At 45.2% G+C, this 17565-nt stretch overlaps 1 protein-coding gene across 3 annotated transcripts in view; it reads left to right on the forward strand.

The window, feature by feature from the left end:
* Nucleotides 1–17565, forward strand: part of LOC145342365 (beta-arrestin-1-like) — a 93671-nt gene that overhangs the window by 39815 nt on the left and 36291 nt on the right. For all 3 annotated transcript variants that reach the window (XM_080187888.1, XM_080187886.1, XM_080187889.1), the window contains exons 8-11: nt 5336–5403; nt 10610–10745; nt 14429–14513; nt 15951–16023. In XM_080187888.1, coding sequence (XP_080044014.1) covers nt 5336–5403; nt 10610–10745; nt 14429–14513; nt 15951–16023 — 362 coding nt within the window. The remainder of the gene's footprint in view (nt 1–5335; nt 5404–10609; nt 10746–14428; nt 14514–15950; nt 16024–17565) is intronic.

Here is a 17565-nt window from a genome sequence, read left to right on the forward strand (position 1 = left end):
ATGGAGAGATCATTGCCTGTGCCCACAACCTGAAGCTACGGCAAGCCTTTGTCCCATGAATATTTCCAGCAAGCCACATATTCCGGACAGTTTTTGAACTATCACTTTATTTGTGGTGGGGTTGTTTCAGACACTGGAAGTCTCTGATCCATTTTCATAAATTTATAAGCTATAGGAGTGGAATTAGGCCATTCAGCCCCTTGAGTCCACTCTGCCATTCGAGCATGCCTGATATGCTCCTCATCTCCATTTTCCTGCCTTCTCCCCATCACCCTTCAAACCGTTACCAATTAAAAAGCTCTCTAACTCCTCCTTAAATTTACTCATAGAATCTCTACAGTGCAGAAAGAGGCCATCTGGCCCATCAAGTCAGCACCGACCACAATCCCACCTAGGCCTCACCCCCATATCCCCACACATTTATCCACTAATCCCTCTAACTTATGCATCTCAGGGCACTAAGTGGCAATTTTAGCATGGCCAATCAACCTAACCCGCACATCTTTGGACTGTGGGAGGAAACCGGAGCACCCGGAGGCAACCCACGCAGACACAAAGAGAATGTGCAAACTCCACACAGACAGTGACCCGAGCCAGGAATCAAACCCAGGTCCCTGGAGCTGTGAGGCAGCAGTGCTAACCACTGTGTTACCGTGCTGCATTGTCCCAGCATCTACTGCACTTTGGACTAGCGCGTTCCACGGATTCATAACCCTTTGGGAGAAGTAGTTTCTCCTCAACTCTGTTTTAAATTTGCTACCCCTTATCCTATCCCCTTATACCCCTTTCGTCCTAGAATGCCCCACAAGAGGAATCATCTGCTCCACATTTACTTTATCCAGGTCTTTTATCATCTTGTATACCTCAATTTGATCTCCCCTCATTCTTCTAAATTCCAGAGAGTGTCGGCCTCAACTGTTAGCTAGTTTTCTTTGTTGGGAATGTCCGTGAAAATTATGCATGAGCTTTCCCAAGGAAACCACAGAGCAATCAAAGAGACCTGGGTGAACCATGTAAACAGCATACTGTGGTGGAACAACTGTCAGAAATGCATGCTTTCTCTTTCCTTCATTTTCCCATTCCAATATTCCCCTGTCCTTCTGGTGTTATCCTGGGTTTCAGTTCTAAGAGCACTAATCAGTCACCAAATATACTGTCCGAGTTACATACAACCTCTGACACCAAGCCAGCCTTTTCCTGCCTGTGGGGCGGGTGGGACCAGAGATACGCCCAGGGACATAGAATCATAAAATGGTTACAGTGCAAACGCAGGCCATTCGGCCCACTCTGTCTGTGCTGGCAGGCCTCAAAAGCAACTCAGCTCTCCTTCACCCTCACACTCTCCCTTTAACCTGCAGTTATTTTCTCTTCAGGTCCTGAACCAATACTCCTTTCGGAAACTTTGAATCTGCCGGCACCATATTCTCAGCAACGCATTCCATATCCAATGGGTAAAAAAAAAACCTTCTCCTGGTGTCACCAGGCACCTTCAATTCATCTCTTCCAATTCTTGACCCTTCCACCATAAAATGTGTCCATGAGGAAATGCAAAGTTTTCATGTCACAAGTAGGCTTACATTAACACTGCAATGAAGTTACTGTGAAAATCCCCAAATCGCCACACTCTGGCACCTGTTCGGGTACACTGAGGGAGAATTTAGCACGGCCAATGCGCCCAACCAGCACATCTTTTGGACTGCGAGAGGAAACCCGAGCAACTGGAGGAAACCCTCGGGATGAGCATTAAATGCTGGCCAGCCATTGATACCCACGTCCCACGGATGAATAAAAAAAGCCCACACAGACACAGGGAGGACATGCAAGCTCCACACAGTCAGTAACCCAAGCTGGGAATTGAACCTGGGTCCCTGGTGCTGGGAGGCAGCAGTGCTAACCACCACGCCACCATGCCGCTGAATATAACTCTATTGAAAATGGGGGAGACATGTCTGCCGTTAGGAAGGAATTAGGCATCTTTCCTCGGAGTGTGATCCTTTGCAGTGAACAGCTCAGCAGCGCTGCACAAAGGGCAACACCACCACCTACTGATCAGGCAGAAAAGTAACAATTCTGTCCTGTGTGGGTGAGAGAAAAAGAGGATGATTCCCCTTTAAAGGGAGCGAGCATTAATCCCTTGCATTTATTCTTCTGCTTTGAAGTAGGCTTATCTCTGGGTTTGAGTGACAGAATGGTGGCAGTCTTGAGAACATCTAGTCTTTACTATCCGGTAACATTCGGCATGGTCTGCCTGTTTTACAATTGAAAGGATGTCTGCAGAATACATTCTACCCACCAGGGATTTTTTTTGCTGCTGCAAAGTAAAGTGAAGAGCTAATTCCAGCTCCTATTTTATGAAGTGTGCTGGCAGGAAGCACGCTAATATAGTCCACTGTAGAATCCCTACAATGCAGAAAGAAGCCATTCACCCCTTCAGGTCTGTACCAACCCTAAGCAGAGCATCCCATCCAAGCCCTATCCCAGTAACCCCACACATTTACCACAGCTAATTCTCCCTAACCTACACATCCTTGGGACACCAAGGGGCAATTTAATATGGCAAATCCAGCTAACCTGCACATCTTTGGACTGTGGGAGGAAACCGGAGCACCCAGAGGAAACCCACACAAACACGGGGAGAATGTGCAAACTCCACACAGGCAATGACCTGATGCTGGAATTGAACCCAGGTCCCTGACGCTGTGAGGCACTGTGTTTCCCATATCATGGCATCTGTCTGTTCCCATAACCCCATGTATTTACCCTACTAGCCCCCCTGACACTAAGAGGCAATTTAGCATGGCCAATCCACCTAACCTGCACATCTTTGGACTGTGGGAGGAAGCTGGACCACGCAGAGGAAACCCACGCAGACACGGGGAGAATGTGCAGACTCGGCACAGACAGTGAGCTAAGGCCAGAATTGAACCCAGTTCTCTGGCACTGTGAGGCAGCAGTGCTAATCACATGAAGGATTCCTGTCACTAACACATAGAACCTATTGCCAGCAGGTATCTATAATAGCTAATGTGTCAGAAATATCAGAACATAAGAAATAGGAGCAGGAGTAGGCCATCTAGCCCTTCGAGCCTGCCCCGCTATTCAATAAGATCATGGCTGATCTGAAGTGGATCAGTCCCACTTTCCCGCTTTCTCCCCATAACCCTTAATTTCCCTGTCTGTCGGAAACGTGGTCCTGTGTCATGGACCCTCTCGTCAAGATTTCTCTAAAATTCAGGCAAGTGCAAAAGCACACCAAGCATCATTTAAAGTTGTTTCTTAAGTTAAGGGTTGTGGATGTCACCAGCTGGGCCAGCATATGCTGCCCTTCCTTCTTTGCCCTTGAACTGAAGGGCTTGCTGGGCCACTTCAGAAGGAATTTAAGAGTCAACCAAATGGCGGTGGGTCTGGTGCCACATGTATCATAGAGTCCTTACAATGCAGAGGGAGGCCCGACAGCCCATTGAGACTGCACCAACTATAATTCCACTCAGACCCTATCCCTGTAACCCCACGAATTTACCCTGCTAATCCCCGTGATACTAAGGAGCAACTTAGCACGGCCAATCCATCTAACCAGCACATCTTTAGACTGTGAACAAAGAACAAAGAACAATACAGCACAGTAGCAGGCCCTTCAGCCCTCCAAGCCTGTACTGATCATGTGTTCCTAACTAGGCCTTTGTATCCCTCTACTCCCAGTCGGTTTCCTCCCACATAGCCCATGTGAGAGGAAACCGGAGTACCTGGAGGAAACCCACAATGTTAAGTACAAACACCACATAGTTAGTCATCAAAGGCCGGAAGTGAAGCCAGGACCATGGTGCTGTGAGGCAGCAGAGCTCACCACTGTGCCATGCTAGTGTAGGCCAGACCAGGTTAGGATGGCAGATTTCCTTCCCTAAAGGGCACCAGTGAACCAGATGGGTTTTTATGACAATCGACGTCAGTTTAATTCCAGATTTTTTAAAAATTTGATTCAAATTACACTATTTACTAATCCAGTAATAATTCCGCTGTGCCATCACCTCTGGTGCTTGTGACTACTTCTGAAGCGGCTAAATGCACTGCAATGCACAATAATCCAAAATACTCCTCAAATCTCAGCAGAGTTTACATTGTGACAGCAGACTCCCTCAGGAATACACTCAATTACACGGTGTGCAATTTACCCAAATAGCTACAAACAAGAACAAGGGAGTTACAACATCAACATCACAGAAACACGGGTCCAAAATTAAAAATCATTTGGAGTTTGAACGATGGCAAAGTTCCTATACAGGTTGGGCTGGGGGAGGGAGTAAGCAAACGAGAAATTGGGGTCAATTTTGACTTTGTGCAACTGTGGGTTGCCAACCCATCTTCCATCTCTGCTGAATTCCTTCAAAGTACTCCCTGAAAATAAAAGAAAGATCGGGGGAGATGATCTCCAACATGCCTGCACCATTTTTATACTGTCACATTCCAGGTACAGAGCTGTTTTTCTGGTAATTTTTGACATTTCTTTAAAGACTCGGGGTTGGGAAAGGGGGATGGAACTTTTTTTAAAGTTTGAAAGTTATTTTATTAGTGTCACAAGTCAGCTTACATTAATACTGCGATGAAGTTACTGTGAAAATCCCCTAAAAATGGCTACACTCCAGCACCTGTTCGAGGGAGAATTGAGCATGGCCAATTCACCTAATCCAGTGTATTTTTTGGACTGTGGGAGGGAACTAGAGCACCCGGAAGAAACCCACGCAGATATGGGAAGAACGTGCAAACTCCACACAGACAGTTACCCAAAGCGGGAATCAAACCTGGGTCCACAGGGCTGTGGGCAGCAGTGCTAACTACTGTGTCACCATCCCATCTCCACTAACCACACTTCAGAATGTTCCAGTGTAATTTCCAACCCAATTGGTGACGGTTTGGAATGCACTGGGAGACTGGTGGAGGCGGGATTCCTCACATCCTTTAAAAAGTACCTGGATGAGCACTTGGCACATCACAACATTCAAAGCTATGGGCCAAGTGTTGGCAAGTGGGATTAAATGGACAAGTCAAGGCCTTTCATGCGTCAGTGTGGACTCAATGGGCCAAAGGGCCTCCTGCACTGTAGTGTGTCTGTGATTCTGTGAATTGAGGACAAATGAAAGACCCACAGAACATCAAAGTAATTGATTGGCATTTTTGGTGCAGGTGATATTATGGTTGATAACTTACATCTTGTGTGCAACTTGTGTAAGTTACAATCGCTGTAGCAATTTGTAATGCTCCCTTTAAAACATTGAATATGGTTTTGGTGATTTATCCTCCTCCAAAGTAGCTTTAATTAAAATGTCTGTTTCTGTTCCAGACGTGTGGTGTGGACTTTGAGGTGAAAGCATTCTGTGCGGAGAACCTGGAGGAGAAGATTCATAAAAGGCACCTTCACCTTCTAACAATTATCACCATTAGATCAGGATTAGTTGCTTGCTCTAAATATCCCATCTCTTTTTCATTAATCTCAGCTATCTTCTCACACAATCACTCTCTTCATCCATTTCTTGTCCGTTTCAGTTGTCTGTGTAATCCACTAACCTCTCAGCGACTCCCTTGCTTTACTTTGATCTCTTCCACAGCCTCTTGTAGCTGGACTCTGTTAGCTCGCTGCCCGCATACAGGTAGAACCAACAGTGCCATAATGTAGTAGAGTCGGGTACAATTTTGTCTTTTAAAAAACATTTAGACAGTTACATTGGTAAGATGAGTATAGAGGGATAAGGGCCAAATGTGGGCAACTGGAGCTAGCTTAGCAGTAAAAAAAGAGCGGCATGGAGAGGTTGGGCTGAAGGGCCTGTTGCCATGCTGTAAACCTCTATGAGTCTAATAGAGCCAACATTTCAGGTTGGGGTGACCCTTTCTCTGCTGTTGGCACTAGTCTGATCTCTACCAGCCATCTAACCAAATAAATCAACTATCCCGCCTCTCCCTAAGGAGTCTGAGTTGCTATGACAACATACACATACATGTTGACATGCATGTTGTAGCCTGGATATATGAGTAGTGATTGTTGAAGCTCCAATTTCTTTCCATCACAGAGATTTCTCCCATTCTCACCACCATTGATGGATATTGTCTACAAGGATGTTAGTAAGGCATTTGACAAGGACCCACATGGCAGACAGCTCAAAGAAGTACAGGCCCTGGGATATATGATTTGATTCATTATTGTCACATGTATTGGGATACAGTGTAAAGTATTGTTTCTTGTGTGCCATACAGGCAAAACATACCATTCATAGAGTACATAGGGGAGAAGGAAAGGAGAAGGTGCAGAAAATAGTATTGCAGTTACAGATAGAGTGAAGGGAAAGATCAGCTTAATATATGATAGAACCACTGAAATGTCTGATGGCAGCAGGGAAGAAGCTATTCTTGAATATACTGGGGTTTGTTTTCGACTTTTGTATTTTTTTCCCGATGGAAGAAGGTGCAAGAGAATGTATCAGGGATGCGTGGGGTCCTTGATTATGTTGGCTGCTTTTCTGAGGCAGCGGGAAGTATGGATAGAGTCAATGGACAGGAGGCTGGTTTGTGTGATACAGGGTAATGTGGCAAATTGGATCCAAAAGTGCTTGAGTAACAGGAAACACAGGATCATGGACCATGGCTGTTCTTGCAAATGGAAAGCTGCTTCCAGTGGTGTTCCATTGGGCTCAGTGTTGGGACCCTGCTTTTTGCACACTAACAATTTGACCTTGAATGTGGGGAGGGTGGGCGGGAGCACAGTTGGGAAAGTTGCAGGTGAAACAAAAAGTGGCTGTGTAGTGCGTAGTGTAGAGGATCGCCATAAGCTTCAAAATGATATAGATGGGTTGGTGGAGTGGGCAGGAAAATGTCAGAAAGAGTATAATTCTGATAAGTGTGAGATAATAAGGGAGGTCAAACAGTAAAAGAAAATATATAATAAATGGGAGATTTGTACAGAGAAGGTTAGGTGAAAGGTGAAGAGAGAGATCTTGGCGTGTAAGCGCACACATGCCTAAAGGCTGCAGTGCAGCTAGGTAAGATTGCAGACAAGGCATATGGAATGCTCTCCTTCATTGGCAGAGATATAGAATACAAAAGTAGGGATATACTGATGAAACTGTGTCAGACACTAGTGAGGCCATAACTGGGATACGTGCGCAGTTCTGGTCACCACATCATAATAAGAACATAATTGGTCTGGAGAGAGTGCGAATATTTACTCGAACGATACTAGGGCTAGAGAATTGTAGCCACAACGGGAGATTGGCGAGGTTGGAGTTCTTTTCCTTGGAACAAAGAAGGCTGAGGGATAACATTGATGTGTGCAAGATCATGAGGGATAGAGATAGTGTAGATAGGAGAAACTTGTTTCCCTTGGCAGAGGGTTCAAAAACCAGGGGTTTTAGATTCAAGCAGCCAACATAATCAAGGACACCATGCACCCCTCACATATTGTCTTGCACCTTCTTCCATCGGGAAAAAAATACAAAAGGATTAGAGGAAACATGAGAAAAAATATTTTTACACAGAGGCCGGTGGGTGTCTGGAATTCACTGCCTGAATTGGTGTTGGAGGTAGAGAACTTAAAGACTTTTAAGAAATACTTACATTTGTATGCTAAGTACTGGAAGTTGCAGGGCAATGGGCTACGTGCAGGAAGATACAATTAGAAGAGTCTTTAGTGCACAAAGTCAGAGTTCGTTTTCCACCAGTGCCTGCAGTTGTGCCAGACTTCCTGTCCAATCTACGATGGGCAGCATGACGAGAGGTTTTGTGCCACCTCATCTAAAAACCTCTGTAGTGAGAGGCAGCTGCATGGGGCTGACTTTGGCAAGTCATGTTAGTGAAGGCTTCTCTTCTGAAACAGGCTGCGCCGCAGAATCACAGAATCGATACAGCGCACCGGGGCACTACAAACACAGACTGCGAGATAATAATGTGGTGGGATTAAAAATTAAGACATGAGAGACCTGAACAGGCACCCGAGTGTGCCAATTAGTGGAATTTCACAGTAACTTCATTGCACTGTTAATGTAAGCCTTACTTGTGACTAATAGGTAAACTTTACTTTAAAAAAAACAGGCGACACAATGGATAGCACTGCTGCCTCACAGCACCAGGGACCAGGTTCAATTCTGCCCTCAATCACTGTCCGTGTGGAGTTTGCACATTCCCCCTGCGTAGGCATGGGTTTCCTTCAGGTGCTCTTGTTTCCTCCCACACTCCAAAGATGTGCAGGTCAGGTTGATTGGCCATGCTAAATTGACCCACATGTCAGGAGATTAGCAGAGTAAATGTGTGGGGTTGTGGGAATAGGGCCTAGGTGGGACTGTGGTCAGTACAGACTTTGTAAAGCAAGAGAGTTTGGTGAAGGGTCTTCGGTCTCCGCAGGCTTATGACCCCCTTCAAGTTTTTTTTTACTCCCTTTTGCAAATTAATATTGAGTTTGCGGCCACCATTCTTGCAGGGAACACGTTACACAACTCAGTGAATGAAAATATCTCCCACTGGCCCTTTTGCCGATCATCTTAACTATGTGGGGAAGTGCCCACATTTGGGGAGACCTCTATACCCATCGGGGAAAATACCTCGTCTCAAGATGGTGCCCTCTTTTTCTCCCCCTCCCCCCTCACCGCCAGCCTCCCTAACTCAACAAACCACCTCCTTTCCCATTTGCTGGGGTGTCCCACCATACTTCCCACAAAATCTCCAGACGCTTCTTCCTTGGGGTTGCTTATGGTCCCAACAGTGGCCATTATTTTCTGGCGCTGTTGGCTCTTTCGGCTGAAATGTCTTGTTAGCAAAGGTTGGAAGTTCCTCACTGGTCCAACCAAGATTTCACATTGGTGAGGTGCTGACTGACTTTTAAATTGGAAGGTTTGTGATCCATCTCCTCCCCCACCCCCACCCCAAACCACTTACTATCCATCCCAAAGTTATCCTTTTCTTTTTAACAACCCTCTTAACTTGCCTTATCATCTTCTGAGGTTGCCCCAGTTCTCCCTGTTCCTTCACCCACTGTAATTTGAGTTGGCCGGTTAGATAGGATGATTTGACTGTGGTCCTAATAGTGCTATGGTCGTGTGTTTGATTCCTGTACAGGCGCAGCGCAATCAATTGTGCACCTACAGTCCTATTTGGGTTTCTCGTTAGTATCGTGGTTAGTGTCCCTGCTTGTCACGCAGGAGTCTGGGTTTCACTTTCCCACTGTGGGGTATTGTGAAAATTTACAGAGTTGTGCTGGCAGGCATGAACTGCTGTTAAAGAGTCAGTGTTACTCCTGTGGCCAAGTGTTATAAGTCACTGAAGTGGTAGCCCACAAACCTAGACCATTCTCTGGGGTTCCAGGCTCAATTTTCCTTCCATCCCATGGCTGACCAGCAATTTCTCCTGCTCTTACTACCTGCCATTGCCAAATGATTTGATTTAATTTATTATTGTCAAGTGCATTGGAATACACTGAAAAATATTGTTTCCTGTGGACTACAGAGACAAAACATACCATTCATAGAGTATGTAAGGGAGAAGGAAAGGAGAGGGTGCAGAATATAGTGTTACTGTCATAGCTAGGATATAAAGAAAGATCAACCTTATATCTGGTAGGTCCATTTGAAAGTCTGATGGCAGCAGAGAAAAAGCTGTTCTTAAGTACATGATCTTAGACTTTTACATTGACATAGAATCCTACAGTGCAGTAGGAGGCTATTCAGCCCATGAGTCTGCACTGACAACAATCTCATCCAGGCCCCATCCCAATAACCCCATGTATTTACCCTAGCTAGTCTCCCTGATACTAAGGGGCAATTTAGCATGGCCAATCCATCCAACCTGCACATTTTTGGTGTGTGAAAGCAAACCAGAGGAAACCCATGCAGACATGGGGAGAACATACAAATTCCACACAGACAGTAACCCAAGCCAGGAATTGAACCCTGTCCCTGGTGGTGTGAGGCAGCAGTGCTAACCACCGTGCCACTTACTTTTATATCTTTCTCCTGACAGAAGAAGGTGGAAGAGAGGCTGTAGAGAAGAGAGGGGTGTATGGGTTCCTTTGATCATGCCTTCTGCTTTTCCGAAGTAGTGGGAAGTGTAGATAGAGTCAATGGATGGGAGGCTGGTTTGCGTGATGGACTAGGCTTTGTTTGTGACCCTTTGTAGTTTCTTACAGTTTTGGACAGAGCAGGATCCATACCAACCTGTGATACAACCAGAAAGGATGTTTTTTTTTAATCATGCAACTGTAAAAATTGGCAGGAGAATTTACAAATTGACACTCACCCTCTTTAACCACATTATGAATGCACCTTCCTTGACCATCAAGTCCTGGTAGGGCTTCTGGCTCAGAGGCACGGACACCATCCATCGTGCCACATGATCTCTAGCCCTCTCCTGTCTCAACTTAAACATTAAGAATAAGAGCGAAGCATTCTACCAGCAGTTATCTTTGAAAAGGCATGGAGAAAATTATAGGTTGGGTGAAACTTTATAAACTAAATGATAATAATCAAAGCGTGGTTCTCAGTGCTATATGTTTTATTCACCTCAGTGAGTGTGGATGAAGCTTAATGTTATTTCTCTATGGCGTGGTGAAATTTATGAGGCTTTTTTTATGTGGCAGGAATTCAGTGAAGCTGATTATCCGCAAGGTACAGTACGCACCGGAGAAAAGCACAGTGAAGCCCAAAGCAGAAACCACTCGACAGTTCCTCATGTCAGATAAACCCCTGCAACTGGAGGCATCGCTGGGTAAAGAGGTCAGTTCCGATCAGTGAGAAGTCTGACAACATCAAGTTAAAGTCCAACAGGTTTATGGTATCAGTTAATATGGTATATCAGTCAATGGTAGGGCATTGGGAAGAGTTACAGAACAAAGAGATCTAGGGGTACATGTTCATAACTCCTTGAAAGTGGAGTCACAGTTCGACACAGTGGTGAAGAAGACATTCAGCATGCTTGATTTCATTGGTCAGAGCATTGAATACAGGAGTTGGACATCTTGTTGAAGTTGTACAAGACATTGGTAAGGCCACACTTGGAATACTGTGTACAGTTCTGGTCACCCTACAATTGAAAGGATATTATTAAACTAGAAAGAATGCAGAAAAGATTTATTAGGATGCAGCCAGGACTTGATGGTTTGAGTTATTAGGAGAGGCTGGATAGACTGGGACTTTTTTCTCTGGAGCATTGAAGGCTGAGGGGTGATCTTATAGAGGTCTATAAAATAATGAAGGGCATTGATCAGCTAAAAAGTCAATACCTTTTCCCAAAGGTAAGGGAGTTTAAAACTAGAGGGTATAAGTTTAAGGTGAGAGGGGAGAGATATAAAAAGGTCCAGAAGGACAATTTTTTCTCACAGAGAGTAGTGAGTGTCTGGAACAAGCTGTCAGAGTTAGTATTAGAGGCGAGTACAATTTTGTCTTTTAAAAAGCATTTAAACAGTTACATTGGTAAGATGGGTATAGAGGGATATGGGCCAAATGCGGACAATTGGGACCAGCTTCGGGGTTTAAATAAAAAGGGCAGAGTGGACAAGTTGAGCCAAATGGCCTGTTTCTGTGCTGTAAACCTCTATGACTCGATGATTCTATGAGGTTTATTTGGTATCATGAGCTTTCAGAGCGCTGCTCCTTCATCAAGTGAGTGGAGAGTTGGGTTGACAAACACGGCATATATAGACATAGGCACAATTGCAAGATACTGGTTGGAATGTGAGCCTTTTCAGGTAATCAAGCCTTCACAAGTACAGACAACGTGAGTGGAGAGAGGGATAATCACAGGTTAAAGAGGTGTGAGTTGTCTCAAGCCAGGACAGTTAGTAGGATTTTGCAAGCCCAGGCCAAATGGTGGGAGTTACACATAGTGAGACATGAACCCAAGATTTCGGTAGAGGCCATCCTCATGTGTGTGGAACTTGGCTATCGGTTTCTGCTTGGCGATTCTGCCTTGTCATGTATCTTAAAATCCACCTTGGGAAATGATTATCTGAAGATTGGGGGCTGAACGCCCTTGACTGCTGAAGTGTTCCCGACAGTTCCAATCAGACAGAGGTAAAGTCAGCAGACTGCATGGCACCAAAATCATCTCGATTACACCTCTGAGTGGCTCCTGTAGTGTGTTGCAGTTTGTAGCACTCACGCCTGTGATTCAAAAGGTTGGTGTTTTGAGTATCCCACTCCAGAGACTTGAACACCAGTCTCAATGACATTTTAGAGCAGAACTGAGGGAAGGCTGCACAGTTGGAGGGTGTGGTTTTTCAGATGAGATGTTCAACCTGAGGCTCTACCTTTGCTCATAGGGAGAAGTATAGTAAGTCCTGGCACTGGGCGGCACAGTAGTTAGCAGTGCTGCCTCACAGCACCAGGGATCCGGGTTCGATTCCCGGCTTGGGTCACCGTCTGTGCAGAGTCTGCACATTCTCCCCATGTCTGCATGGGTTTCCTCCCACAGTCTAAAGATGTGCGGGTTAAGTGGATTGGTCATGCTAAATTGCCCCTTAGTGTCGGGGGTTCTAGCAGGGTACGTGGGGCTATGGGTGGGATTGTGGTTGGTACAGGCTTGATGGGCTGAATGGCCTCCTTCAGCACTGTAGGGATTCTATGATTCTATGACTACTTCAAAAAAGAACAAGCGGATTTTCCAGCTAATGACCCTCAAGAAAATAATTACTAAAATTGATGATCGAGTCAGTAGCTGTGATGAGAGTGGAGTGCCAAGCCAGTTACTGGGTGCACCATTGCTATATCGGATTCTTCCCCATTGTCATTCAGAAGGGGAGGCAGTAACTTATCATAGAATCCGTACAGCGCTGAAGGAGGCCACTCAGCCCATCGAGTCTACACCGACCACAATCCCCCCCAAGCCCTACCCCGTAACCCCGTGTATTTACTGTTAATCCCCTGACACTAGGGTTAATTTAGCATGGGCAATCAACCTAACCACACATCTTTGGAGATTGGGAGGAAACCAGAGCACCCGGAGGAAACCCACACAGACACGGGGAAAATGTGCAAACTCCACACAGATAGTGACACGAGGCCGGAATTGAACCCTGGGTCCCTGGTGCTGTGAGGCAGCAGTGCTAACCACCGTGCCACCGTGCCACCCACAATGCAGGGAAGGATCCAATATTCAGGGGTTTCAATGCCCATGTCCTGCCCTCCACCCTTGCTCTGAACATTGTCTTAACTGGCATTTTAACCCAAGTTAATGTCACTTCCAATATTTCACACTCCCAGGCTCAGGAATGCTGCCACAATGTGCAAATGGAAGAAAACAAAGACAGAGAGAAAAAAAATCTTTCACAGTCTGATGTTTTGGAAAATGTTATTGTGTTTATAAAAAGCCTGAAGCAAAGCACTAAAATAAACCTTTTTAATCCAATCAGTGGATGGAGAGCTGTACTGGATAATCCTTTGCTAAGTAATAATCCCTCTGATATTTGCAGATTTTCCCTTGTCTGACATTCCCAATCCAAACCACAGTAGATACCATTTAATCCCAAACATATCCAAGCCCTGATGAAAATACATTTGTTAACATGTTACATAAAATGTGAGCACTGGTTGCAAACTAATGCACTGTTAAGAGATGTGTTGTCATTCTCGACTGAGAATTTCTAACAAACAGAAATTGGGCAGCTAGCAAACTGGACAAAGGCAATTTCAGAATGGACACCAAATGTTGGCCTAGCCAGTGCTGCCCACCTCTCCCCAATGTCGAAATTTCAAAAAGAAATAAGATGAGGTTGTCTTAAAAGTTTAAAGTTTATTCATCAGTGTCACAAGTAAGCTTACATTAATACTGCAATTAAGTTCCTGTGAAAATCCCCCAGTTGCCATACTCCGGCTCCTGTTCGGGTACACTGAGGGTGAATTCAGCATGGCCAATGCACCTAGCCAGTGCGTCTTTCAAACTGTGGGAGGAAACCGGAGCACCCGGAGGAAACCCACGCAGAGACGAGGAGAATGTGCAGACTCCACATAGACAATGACCCAAGCTGGGAATCGAACCCGGCTCCTTGGCACCGTGAGGCAGCAGTGCTGACCACTGTGCCAGTTATGATGTTGGGACTATTCCCTTAGAGGCAATTATATTGGATATAGCAATGGTGCACCCAGTAACCACGGAGTTTTGGAGTTGGTAATAAATGAAATTACTGCTCAAACTAGTGATGAGCTTACTGATCTATTCATTTGCTTTGAACTTAAAAGATGCTGGGATGCTAAAGAGAGTACAGGTGGGATTTTCCAGCCATGAGCACCCCAAGACAGGAACTTCCCACTTGAGTTCAACAGACCTTTAAATGTTTTCTCTCTTGCCCGCTACGATTCCTGCGATTCTTTTATGATCGTGATGAATGATGGAGCAGGCTCGAAGGGCCAAATGGCCTTCTCCCGCTCTTATCTTCTATGTTTCTATGTTCCTATGTTTACAGACTTATTACCATGGAGAACCAATCGAAGTCACCGTCCACATCAACAATAACACGAGTAAGGTGGTGAAGAAGATTAAGTTATGCGGTAAGTGCAACCTGCCCATTTGCACACTTGTGTTTGTTTTTCTGCCAAGTGCATGGTTAAACACAAGCGCCACACCTTACCTCATCCCATCTGGCATTAACCGGGGGCCAACCAGTTAGAATAAAGTTAGTGACACTCACTGTGAACCCGCTGCTTCCAGATGTTAACCTGCTTTTTTGAGCAGGCAGGAACACGCACTGGAAATAAGCCATCAGAGAATCCCTACAGTGCAGAAGGAGGCCACTCAGCCCATCAAGCATGCGCTGACAACAATCGCACCCAGGCCCTACTCCCATAACCCCACATAATTACCCTAGTCCCTCTGTCACTAAGGGGCAAGTTTAACATGGCCAATCGGCCTAATCCGCACATCTTTTAAACTGTGTGAAGAAACCGGAGCACCCGGAGGAAACCCACGCAGACACTGGGAGAAAATACAAACTACACACAAACAGACACCCATGGCTGGAATTGAACCCTGGAGGTGTGAGACAGCAGTGCTAACCGCTGCGCTAATGTGCCACCAACCACTGTGCTGCGATATCCTACTTTAAATGTGCAGATAGATTCCCAATTTTGTCATCAAAACTCAAACAGCAATAACAGTTAGAAGCCTGAACTATGAAGACCTCTCCTTCAAGCCAGAGGCAGACTGTGTGGCCAGGGCAGGCACAGCTAGATAAGTAACTTAAGGCATTAAGCCAAGGATAGCAGGCCATGATTCAAGTGCTGGCAAATAGAATTAGCATAGATTAGTGCTTGGTGGTCGGCATAGACATGGTGAGTCAAAGGGCCTGTTTTTGTGTTGTATGACTCTATGACTATTATTTTAGGTGTCCTGGGAGTCAGGAGGGACAGGACTGGTCATTTAGTCCTCACCTGGTCCCAGCTAAGTGCTCCTACCCAACACTGCCAACCCAAACCTGGTCATGTTAATATTGTGATAATGAGGATATAAACAGTCCTTAGTGACTGCTCTTTGGTTAATTCATTATGTAGCCTCAATAGGCCTGTCTTTTACTATCCGAGCTATATATATCCTTGTACTTGTAATCTTTATTAATTGTCTTGCCACATTCCCCACACCTTGTCAGTGCTAAGTTGCCTGAGTCAGTTTGCACTAATTGTATTCCATTCATTTTGCAATAAAGTTGCCCATTATTTTGTCCCACTAACGAGCAGCCGTTTGTACTTGCCAGTAAATTATACTATGTGCTCTAGAACATTCTCCCAGATAATTCAGGGGAATTAGAACTTTCGCACGATCAGAAGTGTGAAACATTGAGCCAGGGACAGGATGCAGGCAGCATCAGCTGGAACCCTGTAGAGGAAGTGTGGTTTCAACATTTGCTTATCTGCTTCATATCAGAGAGGGTGTTGCACTGTGAGTGTTACCTGCCAGCTGCAGTGACTGACATTGTCCTTTTGTCCAATCAGTCGACCAGACCACGAATGTAGTCCTCTATCAACTTGACAAATATACAAAGACAATCTGTTCAGAAGAACCAACGTAAGTTATGTCTGCATTGGCAAATGAATCACTTTGTGTGCTCTATGGGGGGTTTTGCATGTCTTACATGAGTGTGTGTGAGTGAGCGTGTGTGAGTGTGTGTATGTGTGTGTGTATGTGTACAGTTGTGAGTGTGTGTGAGCGCTTGGGTGTGTGCGTGCGAGTGTGTGTATGTCTACTTGTGTGTATGTGCATGGCTGTGAGTGTGTACGTGTGTGAGTGTGTACGTGTGTATGTGTGTGTATGTGAACGGGTGTGAGTGTGTATGTGTGGTGTACACATGCATTGCATTGCAATTAAATGCATCAGTGTGTGAGATTCCAGCAGGGGAATTATCGAGAGAGGTGTGGCAGCAACTTGATTTTCACCTCAATGTGCTACACCGAACTTTATCAGCTTTCTCCAGACTGATATGTGGGCACAGAAGGGTAATGGGCGGAGCACAAATATATTCCCTCAAAGCAAAAGAGGAAAGAAGAAGGAGAAGCAGAGTTGAATTCAGCTGAACTTATCATGAAAGTGAACAGAGATTCCACTTGGTTTCATGCGTAGGATCCCTATAGTGTAGAAGAGGCCATTCAGCCCATTGAGTCTGCACCGACTTTCTAACAGAGTATCTTACCCAGGCCCTCTTCCCAATCCTATCCTGGTAATCCCACATATTTACCATGGCTAATTCCATCTAACCTACACATCTCGGAACACTAAATGGCACTTTAGCATAGCCAATCGTCTAACCAGCACATTTTGGAGGAAATCGGAGCATCCAGAGGAAACCCACGCAGACACGGGGAGAATGTACAAACTCCAGACAGACAGTGACCCAAGGCCGGAATTGAATCGAGGTCCCTGGAGATGTGAGGCAGCAGTGCTAACCACTCTGCCACTGTGCCTCCCCATCTGGTGGAAGAAGGGGAGGATATTCCCAGCATTCATTGTAGGGGATTGAGACACAAAATGTCTTTGGAAGTGAATGGACTTGTCAGTGATAGGCAGCATGGTTTTCTATGGGATAGGTCATGTCTCACCAACTTTTATTGAGATTTTTGAGGAAGTGACAAGAGCAAATGATAAGGGAAAGGCAGTGGATGGTGTCTACATTTGACAAGGTCTCTCATGGCAGGCTGGTACAAAAGGTAAAGTCTGATGGGACCTGGGGTGTGCTGGCTAGATGGATACAGAACTGGCTTGGTCATAAAAGATAAAGAGCAGTGGTGGGAGACCGCTTTTCAGAATGGAGATCAGTAATTCCTGGTGTTCCACAGGGATCAGTGCAGGGAACTTTGTTATTTGCAATATATATATATAAATATTCTGGAAGAAAATGTAGATGGTCTGATTAGTAAGTTTGTAGATTACATAAATATTGGAAAAGTTGCAGATAGTGACAGGGATTGTCAAAGTATACAGCAGGATATAGATAGATTGCACATTTAGGCAGAGAAATGGTAGATGGAGTTTAATCCAGACAAATGCAAGGTGATGCCTTTTGGGGGATCAAATTCAGATACAAATTATATAGTAAATGGCGGAACCCTTAGA

Source organism: Carcharhinus amblyrhynchos, chromosome 4 (assembly GCF_965287045.1).
Source record: "Carcharhinus amblyrhynchos chromosome 4, sCarAmb.v2.hapA, whole genome shotgun sequence".
NCBI classification, from domain to species: Eukaryota; Metazoa; Chordata; class Chondrichthyes; order Carcharhiniformes; family Carcharhinidae; genus Carcharhinus; species Carcharhinus amblyrhynchos.